Source organism: Acartia tonsa, chromosome 6, assembly GCF_053477335.1.
Source record: "Acartia tonsa isolate MP-2025a chromosome 6, ASM5347733v1, whole genome shotgun sequence".
NCBI classification, from domain to species: Eukaryota; Metazoa; Arthropoda; class Copepoda; order Calanoida; family Acartiidae; genus Acartia; species Acartia tonsa.
In genome coordinates this window covers 47,185,724-47,213,197 of record NC_137265.1, presented here as the reverse complement: position 1 = coordinate 47,213,197, position 27,474 = coordinate 47,185,724, and the positions used below count along the sequence as shown (strand labels likewise).

At 32.7% G+C, this 27,474-nt stretch overlaps 1 protein-coding gene across 4 annotated transcripts in view; it reads left to right on the top strand.

Annotated features, from left to right (window-relative positions):
- Positions 1–27,474, top strand: part of Ced-12 (engulfment and cell motility Ced-12) — a 260,223-nt gene that overhangs the window by 231,702 nt on the left and 1,047 nt on the right. For all 4 annotated transcript variants that reach the window (XR_013880815.1, XR_013880814.1, XR_013880813.1 and 1 more), the window contains exons 2-23: positions 12,355–12,395; positions 13,311–13,385; positions 13,797–13,873; positions 14,851–14,915; positions 15,243–15,386; positions 15,985–16,082; positions 16,651–16,709; positions 17,002–17,069; positions 17,419–17,500; positions 18,011–18,097; positions 18,355–18,457; positions 18,878–18,931; positions 22,228–22,349; positions 22,488–22,626; positions 22,951–23,044; positions 23,316–23,454; positions 23,923–24,028; positions 24,315–24,398; positions 25,455–25,543; positions 25,899–26,037; positions 26,563–26,629; positions 27,137–27,257. Coding sequence is in view for 1 of the 4 variants with exons in the window: in XM_080165150.1 (XP_080021276.1) it covers positions 12,366–12,395; positions 13,311–13,385; positions 13,797–13,873; positions 14,851–14,915; positions 15,243–15,386; positions 15,985–16,082; positions 16,651–16,709; positions 17,002–17,069; positions 17,419–17,500; positions 18,011–18,097; positions 18,355–18,457; positions 18,878–18,931; positions 22,228–22,349; positions 22,488–22,626; positions 22,951–23,044; positions 23,316–23,454; positions 23,923–24,028; positions 24,315–24,398; positions 25,455–25,543; positions 25,899–26,037; positions 26,563–26,629; positions 27,137–27,257 (2,042 nt within the window). In the remaining 3 variants the exon portion in view is untranslated. The remainder of the gene's footprint in view (positions 1–12,354; positions 12,396–13,310; positions 13,386–13,796; positions 13,874–14,850; positions 14,916–15,242; positions 15,387–15,984; positions 16,083–16,650; positions 16,710–17,001; positions 17,070–17,418; positions 17,501–18,010; positions 18,098–18,354; positions 18,458–18,877; positions 18,932–22,227; positions 22,350–22,487; positions 22,627–22,950; positions 23,045–23,315; positions 23,455–23,922; positions 24,029–24,314; positions 24,399–25,454; positions 25,544–25,898; positions 26,038–26,562; positions 26,630–27,136; positions 27,258–27,474) is intronic.

Sequence of the window (27,474 nt, the reverse complement as noted above, 5' to 3'; positions counted from 1 at the left end):
CTAAAAAAGGATGTAGTAACAAAATAGGATGAATTAAACATAAAAGAAACTTCTTAATATATACCTACTTGAGTAATTTTGTTTTTTTTTACATTGTACAAATAAATAGGATGTGTTTTTATGAAATATTAGGAAATAGCGGTTGCGCTCTTAGCATCTAGGAGCTATGTATGCAAAGTAGGAAAATAGCCTAAAACTAAACTTAGATATAAAAATTAAATACCTAGTCTATAACCATCCAGGGACCTATAAGAAGCTTCCTTAAAATTGAGAACTCGATCGGTTGGGTAATTATCAAAATCTTAAGCTACAGAGAAAATAGGATAGGATATGCATTTTATTAAAACAATTCAGTAGGTATTATACTTTTAAAAGTTTAAAGCTCTTTTATTGTTCAAATAAGTTTGGATTTTATAAAAAAAATATATCAAAATCAATTTAAAGTTAGGTATGTTTCAATTACATCAACAATTGCAAAAAAATAATACAGCATAAATGATTAAAATTAAATAATGTATAGGTATTGTTGATGCATTAATAATTTACATTTTATGATATCTTAATTATACGATAATAAAATAAAGTCCTTTTGGTAACTAGAAAGGAGTAATTTAAAAGCAGAAAATGGGGGGAATTTAAAAAAAAACAAGGATGACAACATCCATAAAAGCGAAGCTCTGAAACGGTAGGACAAACGGACATTAACACTTGTATAATGTCAGAACTAAATAATCAGAATGCGAATGTATAAGAGTCAAAGCAAAATTGTAAGTAAATTTGTTGAAAACTGCTTGACACAGGATAATGATTATGGACATACTTACATTTTTAGGACTTGATTATAGAGTTGCTTCGCTTATAACATTGTACTTTGTTGTCCCAGGAATCAGTATACCAAAAATCAGACTAATCGGATAATTAGGTCACTTACAAATTTGTTGTTAAAAATGAAAAAAAATCAACATGTTTAAAATGGACGTACGGACATTCTGGAAATGATTATAGAGTTGCTACGCTTTCTAACTCGTACCTAACTATTACAGGAATCACCATGCAAAATTTAAAATCGATAGGACAATTCTAACATGCCTAAATTAACGAAAAAAGCTATTTAAAAAAGTAAAAAAAAATCAACATGTTTAAAATGGACGTACGGACATTTTGGTAATGATTATAGAGTTGCTACGCTTTCTAAATCGTATCTAACTACTAAAGGAATCAGCATGCAAAATTTGAAATCGATAGGACAATTCTAACATGTCTAAATTAACGAAAAAAGCTATCCGTTACGGACGGACGTACGGACGGACGTACGGACGGACCGACCCTAATTATAGAAAAGCTTCGCTTTTAAAAATCATATATCATCTACTTGTTTGTGACTGTAATCAATTGACCATGAAAAGATTATACTAATTACCAGGGGGGAGGAAATTAGGGAACAAATAGAAAATAGGAAAGATAAGAAAATATGGGCTTTAAGGAGGCAATATTTCATAAAAAGAAAAACTAATTTTCCTCGGACATTTCCGCCAGTCAGAACATTAGTGCTTTTTAGTATTAGCAACTCATATTGTTTTTGTAAGGCCTTTCTTAGGATGAAATATTTCTTACTTAAAGGATTTCAAATAAAACATTAAATCTAATTTGATTTGGATTTATTAAAGCTTTTAACTATTGTTTAAATTAGGTTGATATGCATTAGTTTAGGGTGGAAGATAGATAGGATTGTCTGTAATTCTGATACATTTACCCAGTTTGATTGGAAATTATCAGGGCTCGGCAGCCGCAGGCGTATTCAGTAGATGCTTAATAGCAAGCCGCAGTCACAATTAAGTTAATAATACACATCAAGAGACCCGCAAATTTTTAAATGAAGTCGCGACAAAAATCTACCCAGTAGCTTAAATTTTTCAACATTTTATAACAAGGCGCAATGTTTGCAACAATTTGCAGCCAGATATTTAAAGGGATAAGACAATTTGATTTACGTCCCCAATGATGATACACAAATTTACCCCATCTGTAGAATATAATTACTGGTTAAAAGGTTTGGACACTTAACTTCTAGAACCAACCCATACAAATTAAATATTATATTGAATATTTATAATTAAGTTGATATGCATTAGTTTAAAGTGGAAAATAAATAGGATTGTCTGTAATTCTGATACATTTTCCCAGTTTGATTGGAATTTATCAGGGCTCGGCAGCCGCAGGCGTATTCAGTCGCTGTTTTAAAGCAAGCAGCAGTTGCAATTTGATAAATATTATACATATAGATTTTTTGCTGAAACTGCCAAAAAAATAAACTGCAATAGCTAAGATTTTTGTTTAAAAAATTAACAGGCTTCATTTTTTGCAACAATTTGCAGCACCAAATGTGAGCGACTGCCAAGCCTTGGATTTTATCCATTCAATTTATAAATGCATTTGGCATAAATGGAGAAGTTAGTTAAAATAAAATGTCAAAATATTTTATTCTGATTAAAGAGAAAATATTAATCCATCTAAGTGTCTGTCCCCTAAGATCTCAAAACAGTTTGAATGACATGTACCTATTCCTTCCTCCCTGAAATGCATAGATTTTAGGGTTGAATAGGTAAGATAGATCAATGCACTGATCTAAAATGCATATAACATATTATTCCTTTACTAAAACAACAGATATATAGTATAGATGTATATACAGAAAACTACCTCCCTTTCTTTTTTAATGAACTTTTTCGTCTGCTTCTAAATTATTTTCTGCTTCTTGGCTGTGTTAATATAAGCGACACCATTGGTTGATTTTCAATGACCCAATAAAGGGTTGCACAAGGTTAATGCGATGGTGAAATACAGTTATTTAACCCTTTCTCCCTCTAGTGTTTTACTTTAACACTAAACCAACTCAATTTTTTATTTCTCTTCTTTATTAATTGTGTTAATTATTTTCTGTCAATACTCAATATAGTTATTTTTCTTTTTGAAATTCCTACACAAAATTTAGTCTAAGTAACAAAATTAATAAATTCAGTTACTTTATTGTCAAAAACCTGCCAAAATTTGTCCTTATTTCTTTAGACCTTTTAATATGATTAGAATAAAGAATTAGAAGATTAGAATCTTCACATCTACATAATGTGCCTTAAGATTTCGTGCATTATTTTAGTAGGTATATATACTGTTTTATTTTAATAAAAAATTACTTTAGCCTTTTCTCCCGGGATCTAAAGGGATAAGACAGTTGCCGATAAATTGATATAAATACTAAATACCCAATGATGATACACAAAATCACCCCTTCTTTAGATTACAATTATTAATTGAAACGTTTAGACACTCAACTTAATGCACCAACCAATCAAAATTCAATAAGTTCGCAAAGATGTTATGCCACTGAATAAGAAAACATTCTCATGATACTTTTGGGACTAGTGTAAAAAATATCCCAATGTCCCCTCCCTCCCAGCCTTTTCTCGCTTCGCTACGTATAACATACCTTTTCTATGATTTTAGTAGTATGTAGTTTTGAAGGTGTTACTTTGTTAAATATCAATTAGTTAATGAGAAACTTTACTCACGCAATCATAACAATACAGGGATCTTCGGGGATAAGACAATGGTCGAAATATAATGTACATCCTCAATTATGATTAACAAAATTACCAATGATGCTATATTGAAATGACAAATCAAAAATTAATTAAGGTCTATCAAGTTTATAAGTGAACAAAGGAGAAAACATTAGTTTAAAACTTTGGGGTCTAGACAAATAAAGAGTCTAGTGTCCCCCTCCCTCCCTGTAGCAACCACATTTTTTTGTATGACAGGATTTTTAAATATATTTGTCCATTTTAATTAAACATTAACATGAAAATTAACAAGGAAAATTATGTTCATTTTAAGATTTAAAAAATATAAAAAATACATTTTTTCTCATATGGTAATAAAAAAGGATATCTATAATACAAAGTAGCTTGATGTCTGTCCGTCTGTCCGTCTGTCTGTCCCTTAAGATCTCGGTAACCGCTGAACCGATTGGATTCTACTCTTCAGGGTATATACCTATTGGTCCTGTGGTGGTTTTAAGCTATTTTCTTGGGGGGTGGGACACCCCCAACCCCCCCAAAAACAAAAAAAATCCCCCCCATTTTTTTTTTTTTTTTTTTTTAGAAGAATTCTTTTGTAGAAATATTCTTTTGTAGAAGAATTCTTTTGTAGATATATTCTTTTGTAGAAGAATTCTTTTGTAGAAGATTTCTTTTGTAGAAAATTTCTTTTGTAGAAGATTTCTTTAGTTCTTCCTATTTTTTTTTGAATTTTTTTGTTGTCATCTCTTGGGGCAAAGCCCCTAGAGGCTAGGGGCGAAGCCGCTAGTTTATAGACATAGTAATTAAAATTGTGTAAATCACTATAAAAACATTTTCATAAAAATTATTACAGCTACATGTTCAATAATTTTGATTTGTGTGGATTATTAATTCATTCGTAAGAAAAACATTTTAATTTTGTACTTTTCTCAAGTGTATTATAGAAAATTTAATCTAAAGAAAACCTTTGACTTTCCAAAACAATCCTTAATGAAACAACATCTTTAAAAGAACATTAGACGATGTATTGTAAAACTTAATTTTTACTCTTGAAAGTAAGACATTAAATTTTTATTTAGACCAAAAATTTCTTTCGTTATAACCTATAGCTTAGCGGCACAGTTCAGGTTCTAAATGAAGTCCAAAGGGCTGGGTGTAAAAGCTGAGAAAAGCCATAATATATTTGCCAGGTTCTCTCCTCCTGTTGTTTGAGGATAATATCTGGTCCATTATGGAGCTAGTTTTACAGGGGTGGACCTGCGAAAAAAGGATTTTTGCATTTTTATGCATTATAGTAATAGAAAAAAAAGGTTAATAAAAATCTAAGACAATTTAGGATCTCGAAAACAGCCAGGAGATTCGTCAAAGCTTAAAAGATATTGTTTGTATAATTCTTTAGCGTTCAAGCAAAGCACCAAAACCCCTAGCCACTTTAACCCCACTCAAAATATGGCTCCTAATCCTATGGTGTATAAGCTGAACCAAATTTTCAACTATTATAGCAAAAGTGTCACAATTTAATATTACAAATAAGCAATAGAATCTTATATAGTGTCTATAGGGACTCCTATTATCAAGGAAAAAGAGTTTAATGACCTGTATCCAAGGTGTATCATTCAGAGGATGTGGACACAAGGAAATATCATCACAACTAATTATGGAAAAGTCTATAAAACCTTGATTGAACAATGGTAGATATAGGTTTCAAGGAGTATTAAACTTAAAATGAATTTCGTACATTTACAGGGAAGCTTCTTATAGATCTTTTTTGTGGTTTTAGGCTATTTTTGTACCCTACCATATCTCTTCGTATATAGAGCTCCTAGATGCTAGGGGTGCAGCCGCTAGTATTAAAACTATAGTTTTGATTTTTGATAATTTGTAAAATGATTTAATTTATGTAGCTAAATTAATACAAATAAATGAAAATAAATTGATTAATCAAGGTTTAAAGAGATTTTTCCTAATATTTTTATTCCCAAGTTTCAAAATCTCCCTGACCTCATCAAAGGGTAGCAAAGCTCCGCTTTGCTGGATAAACCTGACCAATAATAAAGGCACTGAATATGACAAACTGTAAGTCACGTTAAATTCACATTTTATAGATTGTTCATTATTAAAACTAACAACACAATTGATATCTTCACTCATGTCATTATCACAACTATTATAATCATTTGATTTCAATATTGGTGAATATTTTATTTCATTTTTAAAAGAAAGATATTTTAAACCTCCTTCGCTTTTTATAGAGAAATCATATTTTGATGTTTTTTGAGTAAGAAAATTAATATCTTCTAAGAATTGTTCATACATTAGAGTTGCCATTTTACGAATTTACAAATTAAACCTGAAAAATGGTATTTAGTCTATAACTTTTTTGCTTTATAAAGGGTTCTATAAAATAATATTAAGTAATTTGTATGTCAGTTGGGATCTCACTAACCACAAAATAGATTTAGATCTCCATTTCAAAGAAGCTTCAAATTGTAGCCTGGATGGTTTAAGGCTATTTATTCATTACATTTGAGCCTTGGTATATGGTTCTATATTTATAAGAAACATTTAATCATAAATATGAAATTTAACATTAACCTAAAACGACTTTGTCGGTTGTTATTCACTGATATATTTTTAATGGACCATAGGGCCGTGGTTTAAAGATATTTTCTAAGGACCTGTAGTTAGTTCTTCGTCAGATACATAAGTTTTAATTAGCCAACTAATAAATCATCCTAATATGAAATAGGAAAGGTTTTTGTCTGAAGCTAAAGATTTCGGAAACTGCTGGACCAAAGTGATTGAACTTTTCAGGGAAGCTTTATAAATGTTTTTGAAAGGTTTTTGAAAGGTTTATAGCTAATTTCTAGACCTCCTAAGCCCTCCCATACTAACTGGAGTAAAATAAAATGTAAACTAATTATGAAGAGTACAACAACAATTATTTTTGTTTACAATTTCTTGAACCCTTAGCAGGGCTCACTGAAGCTTAACGCATGGTTTTAATAACATTTCTTCATGGTTATAAATATCACACAAAAATCATATATATTATTACAGTATTTTTTTTGTTGCTCTATTAATAATTTCATTATTTAAACACCGAATACTGACTCATTTGATTTATTTATTCACTGTAAAAGATTAAATAAATTGACAATGGCAGGGAAATTAATTAAATCACTTATTTTCTTTATTTTAACACTATCAACGTATGTAACTACCCGTCTGCAACCAAAACGTACGTAACTAATTTAAATTTTTCCTCCAGGCAGCAGACAATATATTACACACAAAAACACACACACACACACACACACACCACTGGTTTCATCCTCTGAAGTAACAGGGGAGTCAACTTTTTCTTTCTAAAATTATCTTCAAATTAATCAGATAATTTTTTCAATTTAAAATGATAGGAATTTTTTTTCGGGAAATTTAAATTTGCATTTTTCATTTTAAAAATAATTAGAATGTTAAAAAAGTTGTTTACCCTGCATTGCTTTTCTTCCCCCTTTTTTCAAAATAGGGAAAGGAAGTGTAAGGGAGTGGGTACGGAGCCGGTGTGATCAGCTGGTCGGAAGTTCATAATAAAGAATGGGGTAGAAATGGGAGGGGCAGGGGGGGTTGCTGTCGGATATACAAAGGAAATAGGAGAGGTTTCGTGATTTTTTTTGAAAATAAATACATTTTCTGTTATGATTTTTTAGAACGATTTTGTGATCATTCTATAATGTAAAGTAGTATTTTTCGTGTATGAAGATAATTATCTCGGAAAATACTTGTCCTAATCGGTTTTACGTTTCTTATAATCTTTATAACGCATGGTTTTAAGGCATTTTACTAACATCTATCATCTTCTCCTATTAGCTATGGTCGAAGCAACTAGCAGAATGATAACCAATTCAAAATGTAACATATTTTAACCCTTCAAATTGAATTTATAATTAAATCTCTTTATTTGACTTTTATATTTTTTTCTAAAAAGACGACATTAAAATTGTTTTAGAAACATGTTGTGTTTGTTACAACATGTTGTAAAATAGACAGTTAAAAATCGACGCGGCATTTTTTAAAATTGCGCAAAATCTTGATTGATTGATTGGTAATGTAAATAGTGCGCATGTAAAGTTGTTTGTTTCATATTTCATTGTTAAAAATTGATAATTTAATGTTATTTATGATTATTGGTAATCGATGGGTAAACGTTGAGGATGAATGTTATTATTAAAATAAATTTATCACAATTATAATTTGAAATTATTTATTATAAATACAAGATTCTGCCATTTTTATAAAAAGTTTTAACTTTTAACATTCGCCTTTTTGCGCGATTCGTATATGGCCATTCGAATTAATTTAGAATTTATTTGTTACATTTATTTTGAAGTTAATCGTTGTATTTCAAAGAACCTAGGTCATGTGAAATACACATAACAGAGTAATTTTAAATTTAATTTATTGTAATAAACCATTATACATATATTCTTTATTTCTAAAGATCTAATTTGTTTCTTTGTTTGCTTTTCTCAAAATGTTAGCGAGAAAATGCTTTAATGTTTATCTACAGATATTCGTATTTCTATTTTTAGTAGCTAAGATATTTTATTATAAATATATATAATTTACTCAATAAGTACTACTTCGCTACATAGGCAGATTTGTGTTGTCATTTTCTAAAATTAATCATATATATATAGATAGCTACTCTATAAATAAGGTTTTTAGTTTACAATCTCCATGAAAGACTAAAATTTATATCTAAAAAGGCTTTTGGTAGTTTAATAGCCTAAAACCTAGCGTGACCATAATTAAGGAAGGTAAAGTACATTAAACTATAAATTACACTGGTTAGATAAGTTTTTAACCAGCCTACTTAATCTTACTAATTCACTCAAAAGCTTTAGGTACCTTCATTATTTGTTTGTTTGTTTGTGTAGCCCTTCCTTCTCAGCCTGGATCATCATCAGTTTTTAAGAACCTGGCAGCTTCCAGGGGCTTGGAAGAAGGTCTCGTACTGTCAATGTTGTAGGATTACTCGGACAGCTGAACAGGTGTTTGGTGGTGTGTGATTCTGCATTGCACAGGGGACAGAGATTTGTTACTGGGACAGCTTGATTCTGGCCCTGTAACTATTTAGGGCGCGACTTTTAAGAGCAAGTTTCAACGCAAAAAACGCCAAATAATTTACACAAATGACCAAGATCTCTTATCCCCCACCACCAGCTTCATTATTGAGGTGCGGCAAGAGGCCCGACTGTTAAGGGTTAATAACAGCTCTTATGCGTTTTAGCATCTAGGGCATCTGCTTCAAAAATAGCCCAAATCCACTCTAAGGCAATATCTTAACAAGGATGACAATATCCATAAAAGCGAAGCTCTGAAACGGTAGGACAAACGGACATGAACACTTATATAGTGTCAGACTCAGAACTGAATAATCAGAATATAAATGTTTAAGAGTCGAAGCAAAATTGTAAGTAAATTTGTTGAAAAACTGCTTGATACAGGATTATGTTTATGGACATACTTACATTTTTAGGACTTGATTATAGAGTTGCTTTGCTTATAACATTATACTTTGTTGTCCCAGGAATCAATATATCAAAGTCAGATGATTTGGATGATTAGATCACATAAAAATTTGTTGTTGAAAAAGTATAAAAATCAATAAAAATGTTTAAAATGGACGTACGGAAATTTTGGTAATGATTATAGAGTTGCTACGCTTTCTCAATCGTACCTAACTACTAAAGGAATCACCATGCAAAATTTGAAATCGATAGGACAATTCTAACATGCTTAAATTAACGAAAAAAGCTATCCGGTACGGACGGACGGACCGACCCTAATTATAGAAAAGCTTCGCTTTTAAAAAATTCTGGCAACGAACCGGTTCTAATCCCCCAGATATCAATCGGTTTTGAAGCGATACTGGAAAATATTTCCTTTGATACCTAACCATTAACATTACCTTATTAAAATATTGTATGTTATTAAAACTACTAAATTGAGAAAAAAAGAAATCTCGTTGTGGTATGTGGCCTATAAGTTTGGATTATTCGAAGCCAGAATCAGACCGCAAACCTACCTTAAAAGAAATCATGAAAGGAAATATACAAGAACCATTAGATTTTAAGTATACTAGCGGCTTCGCCCCAAGAGGTTTAATCAAACCAATTTTTCGTATTTTAGATTTAAAAGAAAAGTTAAAATAAAGATTTTTTGGGGGGGGGAAATTTTTTTTTTTTTTGGGGGGGGGTAGTCGACCCCACTAGTTAAATTTTAGTTTTTAAAAAAAATTTATTTTTTTGGGGGGGGGTGTTTTTCATTTTTGGGGGGGTTGGGGGTGTGCCACCCCCCAAGAAAATAGCTTAAAACCATTACAGGACCAGTAGGTATAATCCCTGAAAAGTAGAGCCCAATCGGTTCAGCGGTTACTGAGATCTTAAGCTTCAGACAGACGGACAGACAGACATCGTTCTACTTTGTATTATAGATGTTCAGTGGTCATATGAATCACAAAATTTGAGCAGTTCTTGATAACATCAGAGAAATATGTACACGTATCTTTTTATATATTTTATATTTTACTGAGCAGTACCAAAAGTCCGACAATCAAATCGATTTTAGATTTTCAGAAGAGAAAAACACTTTTATGGAGAATCATCACAAAACAATTAAGCCGTCTATTCAGGAAGGGGAGGGACATTGGGCTGTTTATTACACTAGTCCCCAAAGTGTTTTATAATAATGTTTTCTTTTTCGTTGTGTTAGCAACCCTGGGAACTTTGTTGAATTTGATTGGTTGGTTCATAAATTTCAGTGTTCAAATGTTTCTAAAGAGAGGGATAGGTTTCTGGTAGAATCCATAAGGGGGTGTGTCTTGAGGCTTAAAAATAGTAGTAGAACGATAATATTCACTAAATATGTGTATTTCTTTTTGAAAAGAACTATAGACAAAAGGGGGGGGTTTTTAATGCAACCAACTCGTAATCAATGATTAAATGGCACTTAGAATTCGAATTTCGATCTGAAATTGTGCATGAATAATCCTTCGTAGGTCTATTTTCCCTAAATCGAACAAAAAGTTGGAAAAGTAACGGCTGGCGGCTCAGCCGTTTAGCCGTTTTTTGCCTATTTGCAGGGCAAATTCATCATTAATTACGTAGAAATCAACTTTTTAAAACATATTTTTGGTTTAATTCATGTTAAATGATAGCAATAACAGTTTTTTAAATTTCTAGTACCAACAGCTACCGGCTAGAACCGTTTGATAAGGTTTTAAAGCGAGATAAAGTATTATGTGGAGATAGGTTTCGTGACTAATATGCTCTTAAGATAGCAAAAAAATGGGAAAACAGCTAAGCCGCCAGCCGTTAGCCGTTACTTTTCCAACTTTTTGTTCGATTTAGGGAAAATAGACCTACCAAGGATTATTCATGCACAATTTCAGATCGAAATTCGAATTCTAAGTGCCATTTAATCATTGATTACGAGATGGTTGCATTAAAAAACCCCCCCTTTTGTTTTAAGTTAACATAAATTTTTATTGTTCTACTACTGTTTTTTTATTATAACACATAACCTTTACGAATTCTACCAAAAACCTACCCCTTTCTTTTAAATTGTTATCTAAGGAAGGGGTAAATTTTGTGTATCATCATTGGGGATGTATAAAAATTTATCTTAAGATCCCTGAGACTATCTTAAATATCAGCAAAGAAAATAACTTTTCAATCAAAGAGTTTCATACAGACTGACATTTCGAATTATACAGTAGCTAAGCTTTTAATAAGTAGGACTTCCGACACCCTCCCCCCCCCCCCCCCCATCCCGTTTAAAGAAGAAGAATATTTCTCAATTGCAGGGTTTCGGATCCGGATCCGCAAGGATCCTTGGACTCAAAAAAATGCGGAAAAAATGGAAAAATATACCTATATTTTTTATAAAATCTCAGACATTCTCTTGATGAGAGCCAATCTTTAAGGTTTAGGGTCAGACTTGAAAATTAAAAATATTTTTGACTTCGAATTAAAGAATAAATATTTTTTGAAAAGTTCGGTGATTTTGTTTTTATTGTCAAGGATCCGGATCCGCACTGACCAAATTTAGAGGATCCGGATCCGCAAAAATTCAATGCGGATCCGAAACCCTGCTCAATTGACCAGAAAAAAATTTACAATCAGGTTTCTGTACTGGTACACAACACAACCCAATCCTTAACTTTATTGTTATCAATTTTTTACATGACAATTATTTATTTAAATAACCAGGAAGTTCAGAAATATTGATAATGACTTAAATAATATTCAAATTTATTTAATAGTTCACTTTATATCAGACTAGGGTGATGTTTATCAAAATCCTGCACAAAATATTTAAAAAATTTCAAACAAGCACTGATGACAGAAACTAGAATATACCTACCTAAAGGAGCTTAAGGCCAAGGGATAGACCAATGGACGATAAATTTATATACACCCGTAAATGTAATAAGATAAACTTAATAATTTTAACAAAATTACCTCTTCTGTGGATTAAAATCATTGGCGGGAAAGACTGGAAACTTGCAGTTTGAACTAATCAATCAAGATTTGATAATAGTATTTCCAACAAATGAAAAGACGTGGTTTTAATACTATAAATACGTATAACTTATAGTTAAATGTCCCACCCCTCATCTGGCTATAAAATGTTTTTTCCATATTCCTTTAGTTAATAAACTTAAGACTTAATGCATTTGTTGTCTGTAAGTATTTAAAAATGTTGATTTCAGAGAAGTACAAAATGCCTGAAAACGATGAAAATGACTTAAAGGTGAGCTTCAAAATAAGCATTAAAAAATGTAGCAGCATTCGAAGGCCTAACTTGTATGACAACTTTAAAATTGACAATAACCCCATTCACAAACAAAGAATTTTGAATAAGCTAGGCCAGATTTCTCATGCAAAAAAAATTATTTTTGATAAAAAATTGTAATTTTTGTTAAGTAAGTCATGTTTAAACGCCAGAAAATTCATAGGTAATGTATCTTTACAGGGTTGGCTTATTTAAATTTTTGACCTAGGCTAACAAATTCACATTTTTGAAAACATGTTTAAACAAGAGTATTGATTTTTAAGCTTTAATTAAAACTTCCTGTTGAATCTTACAGTAATATCTTTATTGTGAATAGAATTACATTAATTTGGAAAAATATGTATTTAGAGTAAACACAGTACAATGACTTCTAAAGATAATTCGCCATCAACAGCTGTAGCTGTTAGAGGGTCGTCCTCAGCAGCTGCGCGAAGGTCAGCTGATATATCTTCAGCTGACTGTGCGGAGTGTAAAAGAATTCGACGTGAAATGTTGAGAAAATTCCAGGTTGAGTGAAGGAAAACCCTTTAATCTCAGGGGTTGTTGTGTTATTGACTAATAACGACCACGCCTATTGACAATATACCCTCCCCCCAAATAGTTGGAAACCTTCCCTGGACCTATAAGAAGATCCTTCGCTAGAGACAAAAAAGCTTACTTCTTTATATATTAGGATATTATAGTGTCTTTCCTATGTATGGGGATGAGATACTCACTTCTTACCCTTTAACAACAGTTTTTATCCTTGTTTATATTTCTAAAATAGGAATTGCATTTCCCCTCAGGCCAAAAAAAGAAGTTTTCCGTGGGGCTATGTTATATCTTAAAATTGAGTCAAAATAAAGAGAATAAATCAACATTTAAATATTGCAGGTTGCCTTCACTGTGTACGGGAAGCCAGAATTTAAAGTAATCAGCAGAACTCAGTCTTTGAAAAGCATAATCCAGGTAAAAAAAAATTTCCAGTAAAACGAAATAGTTTGAATCATTTCTGTTGGTCAAAAGTATGATATCTGAATGAATGAAGAATTTTCTTGCATAAGAATATTTACAAATAAATCGTTCATTTTGTTTCCCTAACAATCATGTTTTTAGGTGCTAAGTAGAAAAAATATTATTTTGAAAGGGTTATTAAAAGTGTGAGACTTAAAAAAGTAAGAGCAGTTGAAATGCCTTAGTCCTTAAACATTGCGCAGTAAGAACTTCAGATACAGGCAGGTTAATCAATTTTGGTCTTTGGTTGTTTTCAACATGCAGCAAACATTTTTGGTTCTCGACAGGTCTATATAGTTATACACATATTTATGATATACTGGAGTATGTTAATAATAAAATTAATCCTCTAATCATATTTTTCAGGATCTGATAACAGCACACAGTCTAGAGGGTCAGGCGGATGAATATTGTTTGGTTCTGGAAGGAGATAAAGATTACAAGTATGTCATATTTTTTCAAGTAGTTGCATGTTTGTGTACACGATCTCATAAACAGCTAAATGACAGCTTAAAAAAATAAAGAATAAAATTTTTTAAAAATGTGTACAGTCCCTTTAACTGTTCAAAAGTTACTAACAGATTTTTAATAATTCAGAATCTACGCAGTTTACTACAACCTTACATATCTAAACTTATACAAGATTTTCAATTTTATATTTCTGTATTACAGTTTTCCTTTTTATGTCAAGTCAAGATTGGTGTTGTTGCGCTGCATCCCTATAGTAAAGTAGAAGAATGTCTGACTGTATGTCTGTCTCTGTGTGTGTACCGTAGGATCTCGCTAACCACTGAATCGACATGGTTCTCCTTTACAGGATAGCTTCTAATCGGTCATGGGAAGGTTTATAACTATTTTGGGCGAGATTACCACCATTCTCTCAAGAAAAATCGCCCCTAGATTTGATGTGCGTATAGGGTGTCCCATAGAGTAGTGGTTAGCGCACTACGCTGTGGTTTGGAAAATCCGAGTTCAAGTCCCCTCATAGATATTGCACTTGGATGACAAATGCTGTTGCAATTTGTCAGAATATAACCACACAACCTTCCCTGAGATGCCCTTAGGTTGTAAGGAAGGAGATTTGTAGGAAGTTGGGATCCTACCTATCAAGCAACTGTAATCGTGCTTTCCCTCGTCCATGCTCCTCATTTATATGAGAGTGCCATTAATTGAGTGGCTTAATATGAAACACCTGCCAAAACTCTAGGCCAGGGTGATGTAATAATTGAGTAGCTTCCACGAGAATTGCGGGTCAGCTTGTAATGTAACATAGAATACACTCAGCTGTGCGCGAAGCTTACCAATCTATAATTGGCCAAAGGATTCTCACCTCCAATCTCCTCGTGCATCTGAATCCTAACTTCAGAGAATCAAGGCTACATACATACATACATGTGCGTATAAATTCTATATGTTTCAGGATTGTAACCGAAAAGAATCGACATGAAATGCACGCAAAGTTTGGCAAACCTGTTAAACTAGAAGGTATCACATTAACTAACATCTTTATTGATCTAGTTAGTGGTGCAGCTACTATATAATGAGGATAAGTTTGTTTCTCCATCACCAAAATTTCGTAATCAAACGCAATCAGATATTTATATATTTTATCGGACAAATACAGAGAACCAACCAGACAGCCTTAGTGGTCTTAATAGAATGATTTTGCCTATTTTCTTATAGTTTTGATCTTAATGCTTACTTAACCATCTGCATTAACTAGATGATTGGTCAACATTTAGACTAGGTATTATTGTTTGATTTGAATAATATGTTTTGTACCTAGTTAAATATAATATCAACCTTATTCAGAATCTCCATGTCGGACAGTTGACCGTATCCTGTTGAACCTGCAGCAAGGTGACCAGGATGACACCAAGAGGAAGCAGTCCATCGACTACCTCAAGAACATGTCTATCGACGCAATATTTGCCAAGGAATTCTTTGCCAAAAAAGGTTAGTGAAAGTGGTTTAATTTTAATCTTTAGAAATGATTGCCAAATACTATTAGTCCATTTTTTTGGAATGCTCTTTGTTCTTGGGCATTTTTTAGGCATTTTGGTTCAAATCTGAAAGGATGAAAGATAAAGCGCCAAGTAATCCTAAAATAAATTTAAAAACTCGGCAATAGTACAAAAACTTTCTTATATTTAGTTAAATTTAAGTCCTTCTTATCCAACCTATTCACATTTCAATAAGTAGGATAAGTATTGAATTTTTAGAGATACTTTACCTCAAAAATATTATTAATAGTGGCTACGCTCTAAGAGGCCTCTAGGAGCACTTGAGGGGGGGATGGTGTTTAATTTTAGATTAAAAAGTAAAAAAAAAGATTTTTTGGGTTGTGACTTTTTGTGAGGGGGGAGGATTCACACCCCCCCCCCCCCCCACCGTTTTTAATATTAGTTTAAAAAGGGTTATTTTTTCTAGATTCGATTTCTCTTGGGAGGGCAAAGGAGAACCTTATCGGTTCAGCGGTTAGCGAGATCCTTCGATACAGGCAGACAGACACAGAGATCCTTTTACTTTATTATAAGGATTATTATTATTTTAGGCCTAAGCATCTTGACAACACTGGTTAGCGCTGACAAATTTACAAACAATGCAGATCTTGTCAAAATTCTACAGAGCATTATTGTTTTTATGGAACAGGTATGATTACTACACTAGTCCCCAAAGTTTTATATTGACGTTTTCTTATTCGTTGGCCAAACAACTTTGGGTACTTTAGTGAATTTTAATTAAGTTGAGTGTCTAAACGTTTCAACCACTAATTTTAATCTACAAAAGGGTATAATCATTTGGGTTGGACATCAATTTATCGGCCATTGTCTTATACCTTTAGATCCTTGGGTATTATAAATAAGTAGCGCAGTTACAATGCCACTAATGAGTCTAAGTCTGTCAGAATTACTTTGTAAATCTAGGTCAAGTAATAAAAAGCAACTTCCAGCATCGTTGTAATTTTTTCTTTAAATTTGTTATGTATGATGTATTTTTGCCTTTTTAGACACTCTATTCTATTTTTACATCTGAAACTCAACAAAACATTTGATGCAACTTCGACAAAAAAAATCCTAGCACTTTCATAAAACAATGTTTGAAAACCCTTTTCTCGTTGATTACCCATAGTAGCCTTGTCCTAAAACTGCATTGCTTGTGTTAGTTTGGAAAATGTAATATTTTTGTAAATTTGTTTAAAGTTATTTTATTAATTAAGGAGATAGTATCTGTAGATGAATTAATATCCGACACACAATTTATTGGACGTATATCAAGGTAAATCTTAATTTTTGTTGACTTAAATAAAATTGTCCTTGTTATATTCTACTTAACAACTATGGTAAAGAGTTGTGCCTTAGCAGTAGAATGTACCATTTTTAACTTCTTTAGTTATGAAACGGTGTTAAGCCGAGATTGGAACAAAATTATTTAGCCAATGAATAAGAAAACATTACTATAAAACTTTGGTGACTAGTGTAATAAACAGCTTAATGTCCCCTCCCATCCTGACTTGAAGCTCCCACAAATGGTCTGCAAAACAAGGTATTAACGATGTATTATTATACAGGTATATAAATTCTGGAGATACCCCTAAGCTTATTATGGTCCCGTCACTCGAGATTCTTAGAATATCAGGTAAAGAAAGTATATTTTTGATGAGCAATAATGAATATTTTATTCGGAAATAAATAACTACCTACCTATTTAAGACCAGGACTAAGGTATAACCAACAAGCGAAATAACTCTAATATTATATTTGGGGGGGCAAATGTAAAGGTCGTCAATTCTACTAAGTCACGTGTTTAGTTTACCCCCAACTACAGCTGAAATTACGTAAAGGTTTCATGATTTTTTTCCAAATTAATTTCATTGTTGGTATAAGCTGATTTAAAACTAAAACTATTTTAAATTTAACTACATTAGTAAATAATATCCATACTAAAATCAAATTAACAACCACTAAAAATTTTAATTATTTTTCAGTTGATGGTACAGAAAACAGCGAGAATATATTTTATCTTGATTCCCAAGTAGCTCTACCAAACCTTGTTCATCTTATATCTGGGTAAGTTCTTAACCTGTTAAATTAAGTATAAAATATTAACTTAATGTTGTTGCTTTTTCAGAAGAATTAGAAATAAGTGTATATTTTTCCCTGTTTTGGATTTAAATTTGTTGCAAAATTGCATAAATACAGGATACTGTTAAAGGACATACTTAAATTTTTAGGACTTTATTATAGAGTTGTCCTGGGAATCAGTTTCCAAAAATAAAATGAATACCTAGGATAATTACATCATATGAAAAATTGTTGTAAAAAAGTTAAAAATCAACATGTTTTAAAGGGAAGTAGGGATTATAGAGTTGCTACGATTTTAAATCTGAAATGGGAAACAGCATCCAAAGTTTGAAAAAAATAGGACAAATCTAACCTGTCCAACGAAGAAGAGCTAACCGTTACGGACGGACAGACTAACCACCCTATTAGAGCTCAGCGTTACGGATGGACGGACGAACGAACTAACTTTAATTATAGAAAAGTTTCTCTTGTAAAATTTAAATGTTTTTTTTCTAGAGATATAAGCAACAAAGAGAGCTATCCTATTCAAGTGAAGTCATTAAAGCTCATAAACTCTCTTCTCAAAGCTGTGGACAGTGGCAGGTAAAAAGATGGACATTTTTTGCGTATTTTCCGTGAAGGTGTGTGTTTTAAGAATTTAACTCTAAAATTTGGCATGGCAGTTGTTTTAATGGGGTAAAACGTGGATTTGTGAAAAAAACTGGCGGCCAAAGTAAAATACATAATGCACCCACTAGCTGTTATGTGTTGAGTTCAAGTTGAGTACACGATAATCTGGGCATAGAAGCCAAGTATTATTAAATCCATTATAATTTGTCTAGCAAACAATTCTTATCTAGAAAAACTGACATGGTACGAATGTTGACAGAGAAAGATAACCGGACAATGATAATGGAACATTTATTAACTGCCCCAGCTGCCAGCACAGACAAGAATGATAGGGTAGGTTCAATTATAAATCACTGTGTAGCCAGGCGATGAAGAGACAATAAAGGGGCCATCAAGGGGCTATGAAAATATAAATTGTAAAGGGGCGATATAGGGGCAATAGTATAGCCTCTTATCATAAGGGGCGATATAAACGTCCCTTGATAGGGGCTTTCACATAGTACCATATAATAAAAGTGTTAACATCGTCCCTCGAAGGGAAAGGGGGGGCCGTGTCACGAAACCTACTATAGCAGCCGTTTTCTCTCATCCCTTCTTGATCTGGGCCAATAAGAAGCTTTTAATAAAAGGAAACACAAAAAATCTAACCTTTTAACAAATATTTATATTTAATGACATATAGATAGACAGACAGACGCACATTTAGACATTATGCAACTTTTAGATAAAAAATTTAATATTTTTTTAATTTAGGGTGATCTTGACTACGAGCTGTACATGTTGCAATATCACATCTTTGACAAACAGGTGAATACATTTTGGTTGCACTGCTATTCTATTAAAAATCCTTGTAAGATCATTTTTTTGAAAGATAAAATGAGTAGGACAAAGTAAGGACTGAAAATTATATTACTTTTAAATATAAGGGGGACGTAACTGAAGACTTTTTGATGCAGGGGGGGGGGTTTCTCCGGAACTACTTGATGAACCGTGCAGATTTTTTGGACTTAAGCTTTTATGGGTATGAACATCTTATGGTTTCAATCTCAACCCCCTACCCCCACCCCCTAGCCCCCCGGGGCTCAAAACCCCCCTAAAAATGAACCTAACCTTAATTTTCTCAGAAACCATTTGACCAATAGAGATGATTTCTTAAACTTAAGCTTTTATGCTTATAAATTACCTTTTAGACTTGAAGTTACCCTCCTGCTGCCAACCCCTAGCCCTCCGGGGCTAAAAAGAAACCCTAGAAATGAACCTAACCTTAATTATCTCTTAAACCATTTGATCAATAATGATGATTTCTTAAACTTAAGCTTTTATGCTTATAAACTGACTTTTAGTTTAGAAGTTACCCTCCTGCCGCCAACCCCTAGCCCTCCGGGGCTCAAATTAACCATAAAAATGAACCTAACCTTAATTTTGTCAGAAACCATTTGATCAATAGAGATGATTTCTTAAACTTAAGCTTTTATGCTAATAAACTGACTTTTAATTTAGAAGTTACCCCCCTGCCTCCAACCCCTAGCCTTCCGGGGCTCAAATTAACCCTAAAAATGAACCTAACCTTAATTTTCTCAGAAACAATTGGATCAATAGAGATGATTTCTTAAACTTAAGCTTTTATTCTTATTAACAAACTTTTAGATTAGAAGTCACCCCCTGCCGCCAACCCCTAGCCCTGTGGGGCTCAAAAACCCTATAAATGAACCTAACCTTAATTATCTCAGAAACCATTTAATCAATAGAGGTGATTTCTTAAACTTAAGTTTATATGCTTATAACATAAACTGACATTTAGTTTAGAAGTTACCTCCTTGCCACCAACCCCTAGCCCTCTGGGGCTCAAATTAACCCCAAAAATGAACCTAACCTTAGTTTTCTCATAACCATTGCATTGGATCAATAGAGATGATTTCTTAAACTTAAGTTTATATGCTTATATAGAGACTTTTAGTTTAGAAGTTACCCCTTGCCCCTAACCCCTAGCCCTCTGGGGCTCATATTAACCCCAAAAATGAACCTAACTTTAATTATCTCAGAAACCATTTGATCAATAAGATGATTTCTTAAACTTAAGTTTATATGCTTATAAACTGACTTTTAGTTTAGAAGTTACCCCTTGCCCCCAACCCCTAGCCTTCTGGGGCTCAAATTAACCCCAAAAATGAACCTAACCTTAATTTTCTCAGAAACCATTGCATCAATAGAGATGATTTCTTAAACTTAAGCTTTTATGCTTATAAACTAACTTTTAGTTTAGAGGTCACCCCCCTGTCAACAACCCCTAGCCCTCAGTCAGGGACTAAAAAAAACCCTAGAAATGAACCTAACCTTAATTATCTCAGAAACCATTTGATCAATAGAGAGGATTTTTAAAATTAAGCTATTATGCGTTTAAACTATTTTTTAGTTTAGAAGTCACCCCCTTGCCGCCAACCCCTAGCCCTCCGGGGCTCAAAAAACCCTAAAAATGAACCTAACCTTAATTTTCTCAGAAACCATTTGATCAATAGAGATGATTTCTAGGACTTGGACTTTAATGGTTTAGGAGTCACCCCCCTGCCCCAAACCCCTAGCTCCCCGTGGCTCAAAAGCCCCCTAAAAATTAGCCTAACCTTCATAGAAACAATTTGATCAATAGTGTAGATTTATTTGACTAAAAATTAGTTTATAAGCATGATAGCTTAAGTTTAGGAAATCTTCCCTATTGATCAAATGGTTTCTGAGAAAATTAAGGTTAAGTTCATTTTTGGGGTTGATTAGAGCCCCGGAGGGCTAGCGGTTGGTGATAGGGGGGTAACTTCTAAACTAGAAGTTAGTTTATAAGCTTAAAAGCCCAAGTTTAAGAAATCATCTCTATTGATCAAATGGTTTCTGAGAAAATTAAGGTTAGGTTCATTAATAGGGTTTTTTTTAGCCCCGGAGGGCTAGGGGTTGGTGGCAGGGGGGTGACTTCTAAACTAAAAGTTAGTTTATAAGCATAAAAGCTTAAGTTTAAGAAATCATCTCTATTGGTCAAATCGTTTCTGAGAAAATTAAGGTTAGGTTCATTTTTGGGGTTAATTTGAGCCCCGGAGGGCTAAGAGTTGGCAGCAGGAGGAGAGCTTCTAAACTAAAAGTCAGTTTATAAGCATAAAAACTTAAGTTCAAGGAATCATCTCTATTGATCAAATGGTTTAAGAGATAATTAAGGTTAGGTTCATTTCTAGGGGTTTTTTGAGCCCCGGAGGGCTAGGGGTTGTTGGCAGGGAGGTGACTTCTAATCTAAATGTTAGTTTATAAGCATAAAAGCTTAAATATAAGAAATCATCTTTATTGGTCAAATGGTTTCTTAGAAAATTAAGGTTAGGTTCATTTTTATGGGGTTTCAGAGCCCCGGGGGGCTAGGGGGTGGGGGTTGATATTGAAACCATAAGATGTTCATACCCATAAAAGCTTAAGTCCAAAAAATCTGCACGGTTCATCAAGTTGTTCCTGAGAAAACCCCCCCCCCCCCCTGCATCAAAAAGTCTTCAGTTACGTCCCCATTTTGTGATGGTTTTAGGCTAGTTTTTTGTGTTCTAAAACATTAAGTTGCAGAAGTGTACAATATAAAAGTAATAGTAATCAAGCTGCAAATATATTTATGCATATGCCTGTGTTTAATCGTATGTAAGTTAAACTAATAAAAAAAACTGAATTCAAAAGAACTAAATGTCAGTTGATTTACCAATAGTTATTTGGAACCTAGGGTACTGTACCTTTCTTCGCAAGGGCGGGATTCTCTTTCAATTTTTAAGTGATTATCTGGGGAATATATACAGAGCATCATCCGTACATATTGGGATGCGATACTCTAACACCCAAGGATATACGGTTAAGAAACTTCCAACAGACATCCAACCATTTAATTGCTCTACCTTTGTCTGAGAAATCCTAAATGTGCAATGTAATAAGCTGAACCTGTTAGGAACCTTTTAGTTATGACGCGGTGTCGGGCCGAGATTCAAACCTATTACCTCTCCTCCCCGACGACGAGCGGATGCGCTACGTTTTGAGCCCCTGTCGTTGTCGCGGGGTATTTGTACCTAGGTACCTACTATAATTATGAAACTATTAAGGTAAAAGAAAGAATGTTGACACCCATGAATGGTCAAGACCCAACCCAACTCTCAAAAATTAAATATCTTCGCAGCACAGCTCTGGAAACGGACACCTCGCCAAATTCCAAAAATAACACAAGGTAGAAATAACTATTTTACTTGAAAAATATTAGTTTTTGTCACGATACCAATACCTACCTATGCTTTTCTTCAAACTTAAAAAGTACTCTCTTTCTGATGTGCTTTTTTCGTATTCTCCTACTATATCAATATTTCAGATTTGCACAAGACTACCAGAAACTGGGCTTCAGGAACGCCAAGGACCCCACGGTGGACCTGCAGGTTGTCCCACCTGGAATTCTGGCCCTGGACTGCATGGACTACCTGGCTAGAAATCATACTAATCACTATATGAATGTAAGTTTCTGTATATTTATATTCTATAGTTGCATAGGTATCATTCCTACACATAAAAAAAACTTTAAATAAAACAACAACGTATTTTTTTGGAATTATATCCACTCTGGAACTAAAGGCTGATCGTTTCGTACTTTTAGTAAAATTACTTGAATTGCGTGCAATTACAATAAGGAACGATATATTTTTCTTTTCATTTTCCTTTTTTTCCTTTTCTCACTTATTACAAATAAAAAGTTTTAAGTTGAGTTTAAAAATTTCAATCTTATTTACAATAACCATATGTCCACATATTATAAATGAAAATATTTTTGATATTTGAAGGTTGTTCTTGAGAATTCTTATGGCAGCGATGAACACGAATGTCCTTTTGCAGAGAGCAGTATCGAGCTAGTTAAACTTCTTGCTGATATTCTAGGTAAATAATTTTTCGATACCAGAAAACTTTTTCCTCTCATGAAATTGCGTTTTATAAATGACCAATGAAAGGTTTGAAATGACAAGGAGGCGCAGCTAATGTAAGATCCTAACATTTTTATGTAAAAAAAGTAAGAATTAGTAAATAGAGTAGGACATTATGTTCAGTTGCCTATTTAATTAAAAATATAAATTTTCACCATTTAATTTAGATATTAAAGTGCTGTAAATAATAATCAGAAAAACTCATTTAATATGATTAATTTTTACAGGTATAGGTAAGGATCCTGTTGCCAGCTCCATTGCCAGATACCAGGAGATGTTCTTCAAGTGTGAATATCCATTTGAGGAGTTCTATTTTCATTGTATTCTTATTCTCAATAAAACTTGGAGAGAAATGAGGGCTACCAGGTAAAATTGTTATCTTCATATTCATTTGTTTTCTATTAGGATTGGCAATCCGAATCCAGAAATTCGGAATCCGTCCAATTTTTGGACAAATCTAGAATCCGTTATTTTAAAAATATATATTTTACTTTTTAACAAAGTCATTTTGGCCGCTGTAGGGTCTAGAAATGGGAGAAATTCTACTGTGAAAATATGAAAAAAACGCAGCTTTAGATTCTTCCAAGTATCCGGTAAAATTTAATCACTTAATTTCCGAAAATCTGGAAACCGTCCAAAAAATAAGAATCCGGAATCCACGGATTAATCCGTTTCATTTTTGGGTGGATTTTTGTAAGAAACCTTATCCGGTCCAAAAATTTAACGGATTGCCAACACTATTTTCTATAGTGCTTAACTACCCTTACTTAGGTTGTACAATACGTAACTCTTTTGCTCTCAAGGTTATTTGGGTTATCCATCTACTTTTTTTAGAGAGGACTTCACCAAAGTATTTGATGTTGTTCGAGAGCAAATAGAAAAGGCCTTGATAACCAAGAATAACGGAGGACCAAAAACATTCGAAGAATTTAGAACTCGGGTATGTTATTATTTTGCATTTAAATAAATTGCCAAATGTTTCAAATCTATAAACTGAAATATTAATAATAATAAAATAATAATTTTTGCTCAATATCCTTACGTTCAATTGAAAAGTTTTTTTTATGTGGATTGGATTTTATTCTATTTTCATACTGATTTAGCTGCATACAGACCAAACCAGATTCGAAACTAAAATAGATAACCAAGATTGTATTGCAGCAATAATTTTTGTTAATTTCACTTCTTTGTGAGAAAAGATTTTTTAATTTTTTTTTCTAATTCAGGTAAGATCTTATACTGACATCAGTAAGAAATGGCAGAAAGATGCGACCAACAGAGATCCTTGGATAGAAAGCGAGCCTGTTAAGGTATAGTTCATTAGAGTAAAACACTAGAGGGAGAAAGGGTTAAATAACTGTATCTTCTCATCGCATCGACCTTGTGCATCATTTGTATTGGGTCATTGAAAATCAACTAATAGTGTCGCTTATATTAACACTAGTGATGGCAATCCGTCGAATTTTTGGGCCGGATTCTTAAAGAATCCGTCAAAAAAAGTGGCGGATTCCTGCGGATTACAGATTCTTATTTTTGGCGGATTCCGGATTCGGATTCCGGATTCTAGCAATATTTTAAAAGGATTTTTAAAAAAAAAATTAAAAAATTAAGTGCTACATATGTCCTAAAAATCAATGTTCTTGGTGTTCTCTATAATTCACTTCCGAGAATCGAACCAGATTTTGATATTATATATAATGATTAAAATCTTTGCCTTCAAAGAGGAGGATTTGAAAGAAAAAACTCAAGACGCTAATTTTAGCCTACCAAATAAGAATCCGGAATCCGCTATTTAAAAACGGATCCGGATTCGGATTCCAAAATTGGCCAAAAATTGGGCGGATTCCGGATTCCGGATACGGATTGCCAACCCTAATTAACACAGCCAAGTAGCAGAAAATGATTTAGAAGCGGACGAAAAAGGTCATTGAAAAAAGAAAGGGAGATAGTTAATGTCTATATATACATCTATACTAAAGATCTGTTTATAGTTCATTATGATGGCTGGGAGGGGGATGGGGGCAGGGAGTTGTAGATATCTCGTAATTGGTATTATTTTTTATTAGATTTTTAAATTTTGACCTTATATTTTCCTTCATATTAATATATACAAAACACAAAAAAAGTAACTGTAACTAAAATATGTCTTTTTAAAAATATTGCCAAATCTCATCAAAAAGAACCTCGATTCTCATTTTTTGATTAGTTGGTTAACTAAGTTGGGTGTCCAATCGTTTCGACCACTATGTGTAATCTACATTAGGGGTATTTTTGTGCAAATTATTGGGAATGTACATCAATTTATCGGCCTTTGTCTTATACCTTTAGATCCTTGGATAAGTCATCTGTATCATGTGTTATTTTAGGTATTAAAGCAGCATTTAAGCCAAGAAATTGAAGAGTTGATACAACAACAAAGATATAACTTTATGGTCGAGGGAACGAGGTTCCAAAAGTAAGTCCTATTGAATCTCCACTATCCTCACTTTACCAAAAAGACAAAATGTTTTATTCGTGTGATTGTTTTAAAAAAGTGAAAACAAAAAGTAACTGATACTTTGTTCGTGAGTTTTAATTTTGCTTTTTATCATCTTCTTTGCAGCGAAGCTACTCTATAATTTGAGTGTCCGTATGTCCGTCTGTCTGAAATGTTTAGTGTAAAACGTGATTTTCTTGGCTACTATGAAAGATAGAAGGCTGAAACTTCTTGTCAACATTGCTATCAATATAGAGCATAATCAAGTAGAAAACATCCGTGATGGTTTGACTGCTTTTAGGCAGGTTTTTAGCTATTTTTATTTTATATTTAGATTAAAGAAGAATGGTGAGGTAATGAAGGGTCAATACAAATACATAAAGTTGAACAATAATAGAAAAACTATATCTGTGGGGGACTGGACAAATGATAAAACCTCTCCATCTACAGAAGATTTAGAGCCGAGAATACAGGTTAGCTTAAAGTGTAATAGTTCTTTATTGCATCGTATTATAAACTTGCTTTCCGTGGATATAAAAATGTACAATTTTAAGATTAAAACCCAAAATTAGTTTTAATCTTATACGATACGATACATGATTTTTCACTATGGCTTAAAACCGGTTCTAATCCACCGGATATTAATCGGGTTCTAAGCTATAAAACTGGTCTTACTAAGGAAGTTAAAAATTTTATTTCTCTACTCTGTAACCAATAGAACAATTGAGACTACTATACCTTGGCAATTAATCTCCAATCACACTTAAAGCTTCTAGCGAACGATCTTATAATCAAAGTGGTGTTGGTTTCAGTCGATCAACCAATCTTTTGAGAAATCACAAATCATGCTAAATGCCTAAGTAACAGCCTTAGATTACCGCATTGTAATTGTAAAAGTCTAGCAATTTACAACGTAGATTACCTTATCAAAACAACTTTTTGAAAAGACATTTTATATTGTAATAAATCCTAATTATTAAAAGCTTTATTTTGTTTAGGTTCAAGATATCAAGGATGTTCTGATAGGAAATAATTGTACATTCCTTAAAGAATACAATCAAAAAGGTATGAAATGAAATTTATTATCAATTTCAACATTTAATTCATTGTTTTGAATTTGTTGTGTTAACTATTTTGTTCTTATTTTAAGATAAGAAGAAATATAGTCATACGGGGAGTGAAAGGTATTGAACTACAAATTACACTGTTACCCAAAGTTTTATAAACAAGTTATCTTCTTCGTTGGCTGAAATACTTTGGCTGCTTTATAATAATTTTAATTAAAAGACTTGCAATTGGAAATTAAACTATCATTAGTCATTGCTTAAGTAGAATCCATCTACCACTCGACACAACTAAACAATAAATTGTTAACGCTCAGGAATAAAGTATACCTACCTAGCCAACAATCAAAATAAATCTAAAACGATATTTGGGGGGCAGATAAAAAGTTCGTCAATTTTAGTAAGTGTTGTCCCGCAACGATAGCTGAAAATCACGTATATGTTTCGTGATTATTTTCGAATTAATTTAATTGTTTTTATAAGCTGATAAATTCTTATATTAATTTAGTGAGAGAAGAAATACAGAAAACTGCCTTTTGTTTGATTTCTGAGGGCGGGGATTTGGACTGTGTGGCCCCGGATATTCAAACTTTCCACTATTGGCTTGATGGTATTAATACTCTCCTTGGGTAAGTTTATGGCATAGTTTCTTAAAGGGTTAGATACGATTTGCTGCTTATAAATTTCTTTGATAGTTTTACTTGTATATTGGTGCTTATTTTAGGTCAGATAGACTCTTATTGGAAAATTTTAAAGGAGAAACTTTCGCCAGACAAAATAATAATTTTTAGTTACCTATGTATTTGAATTTACAAAATGATTTTGTACAATATAATCATATGAACT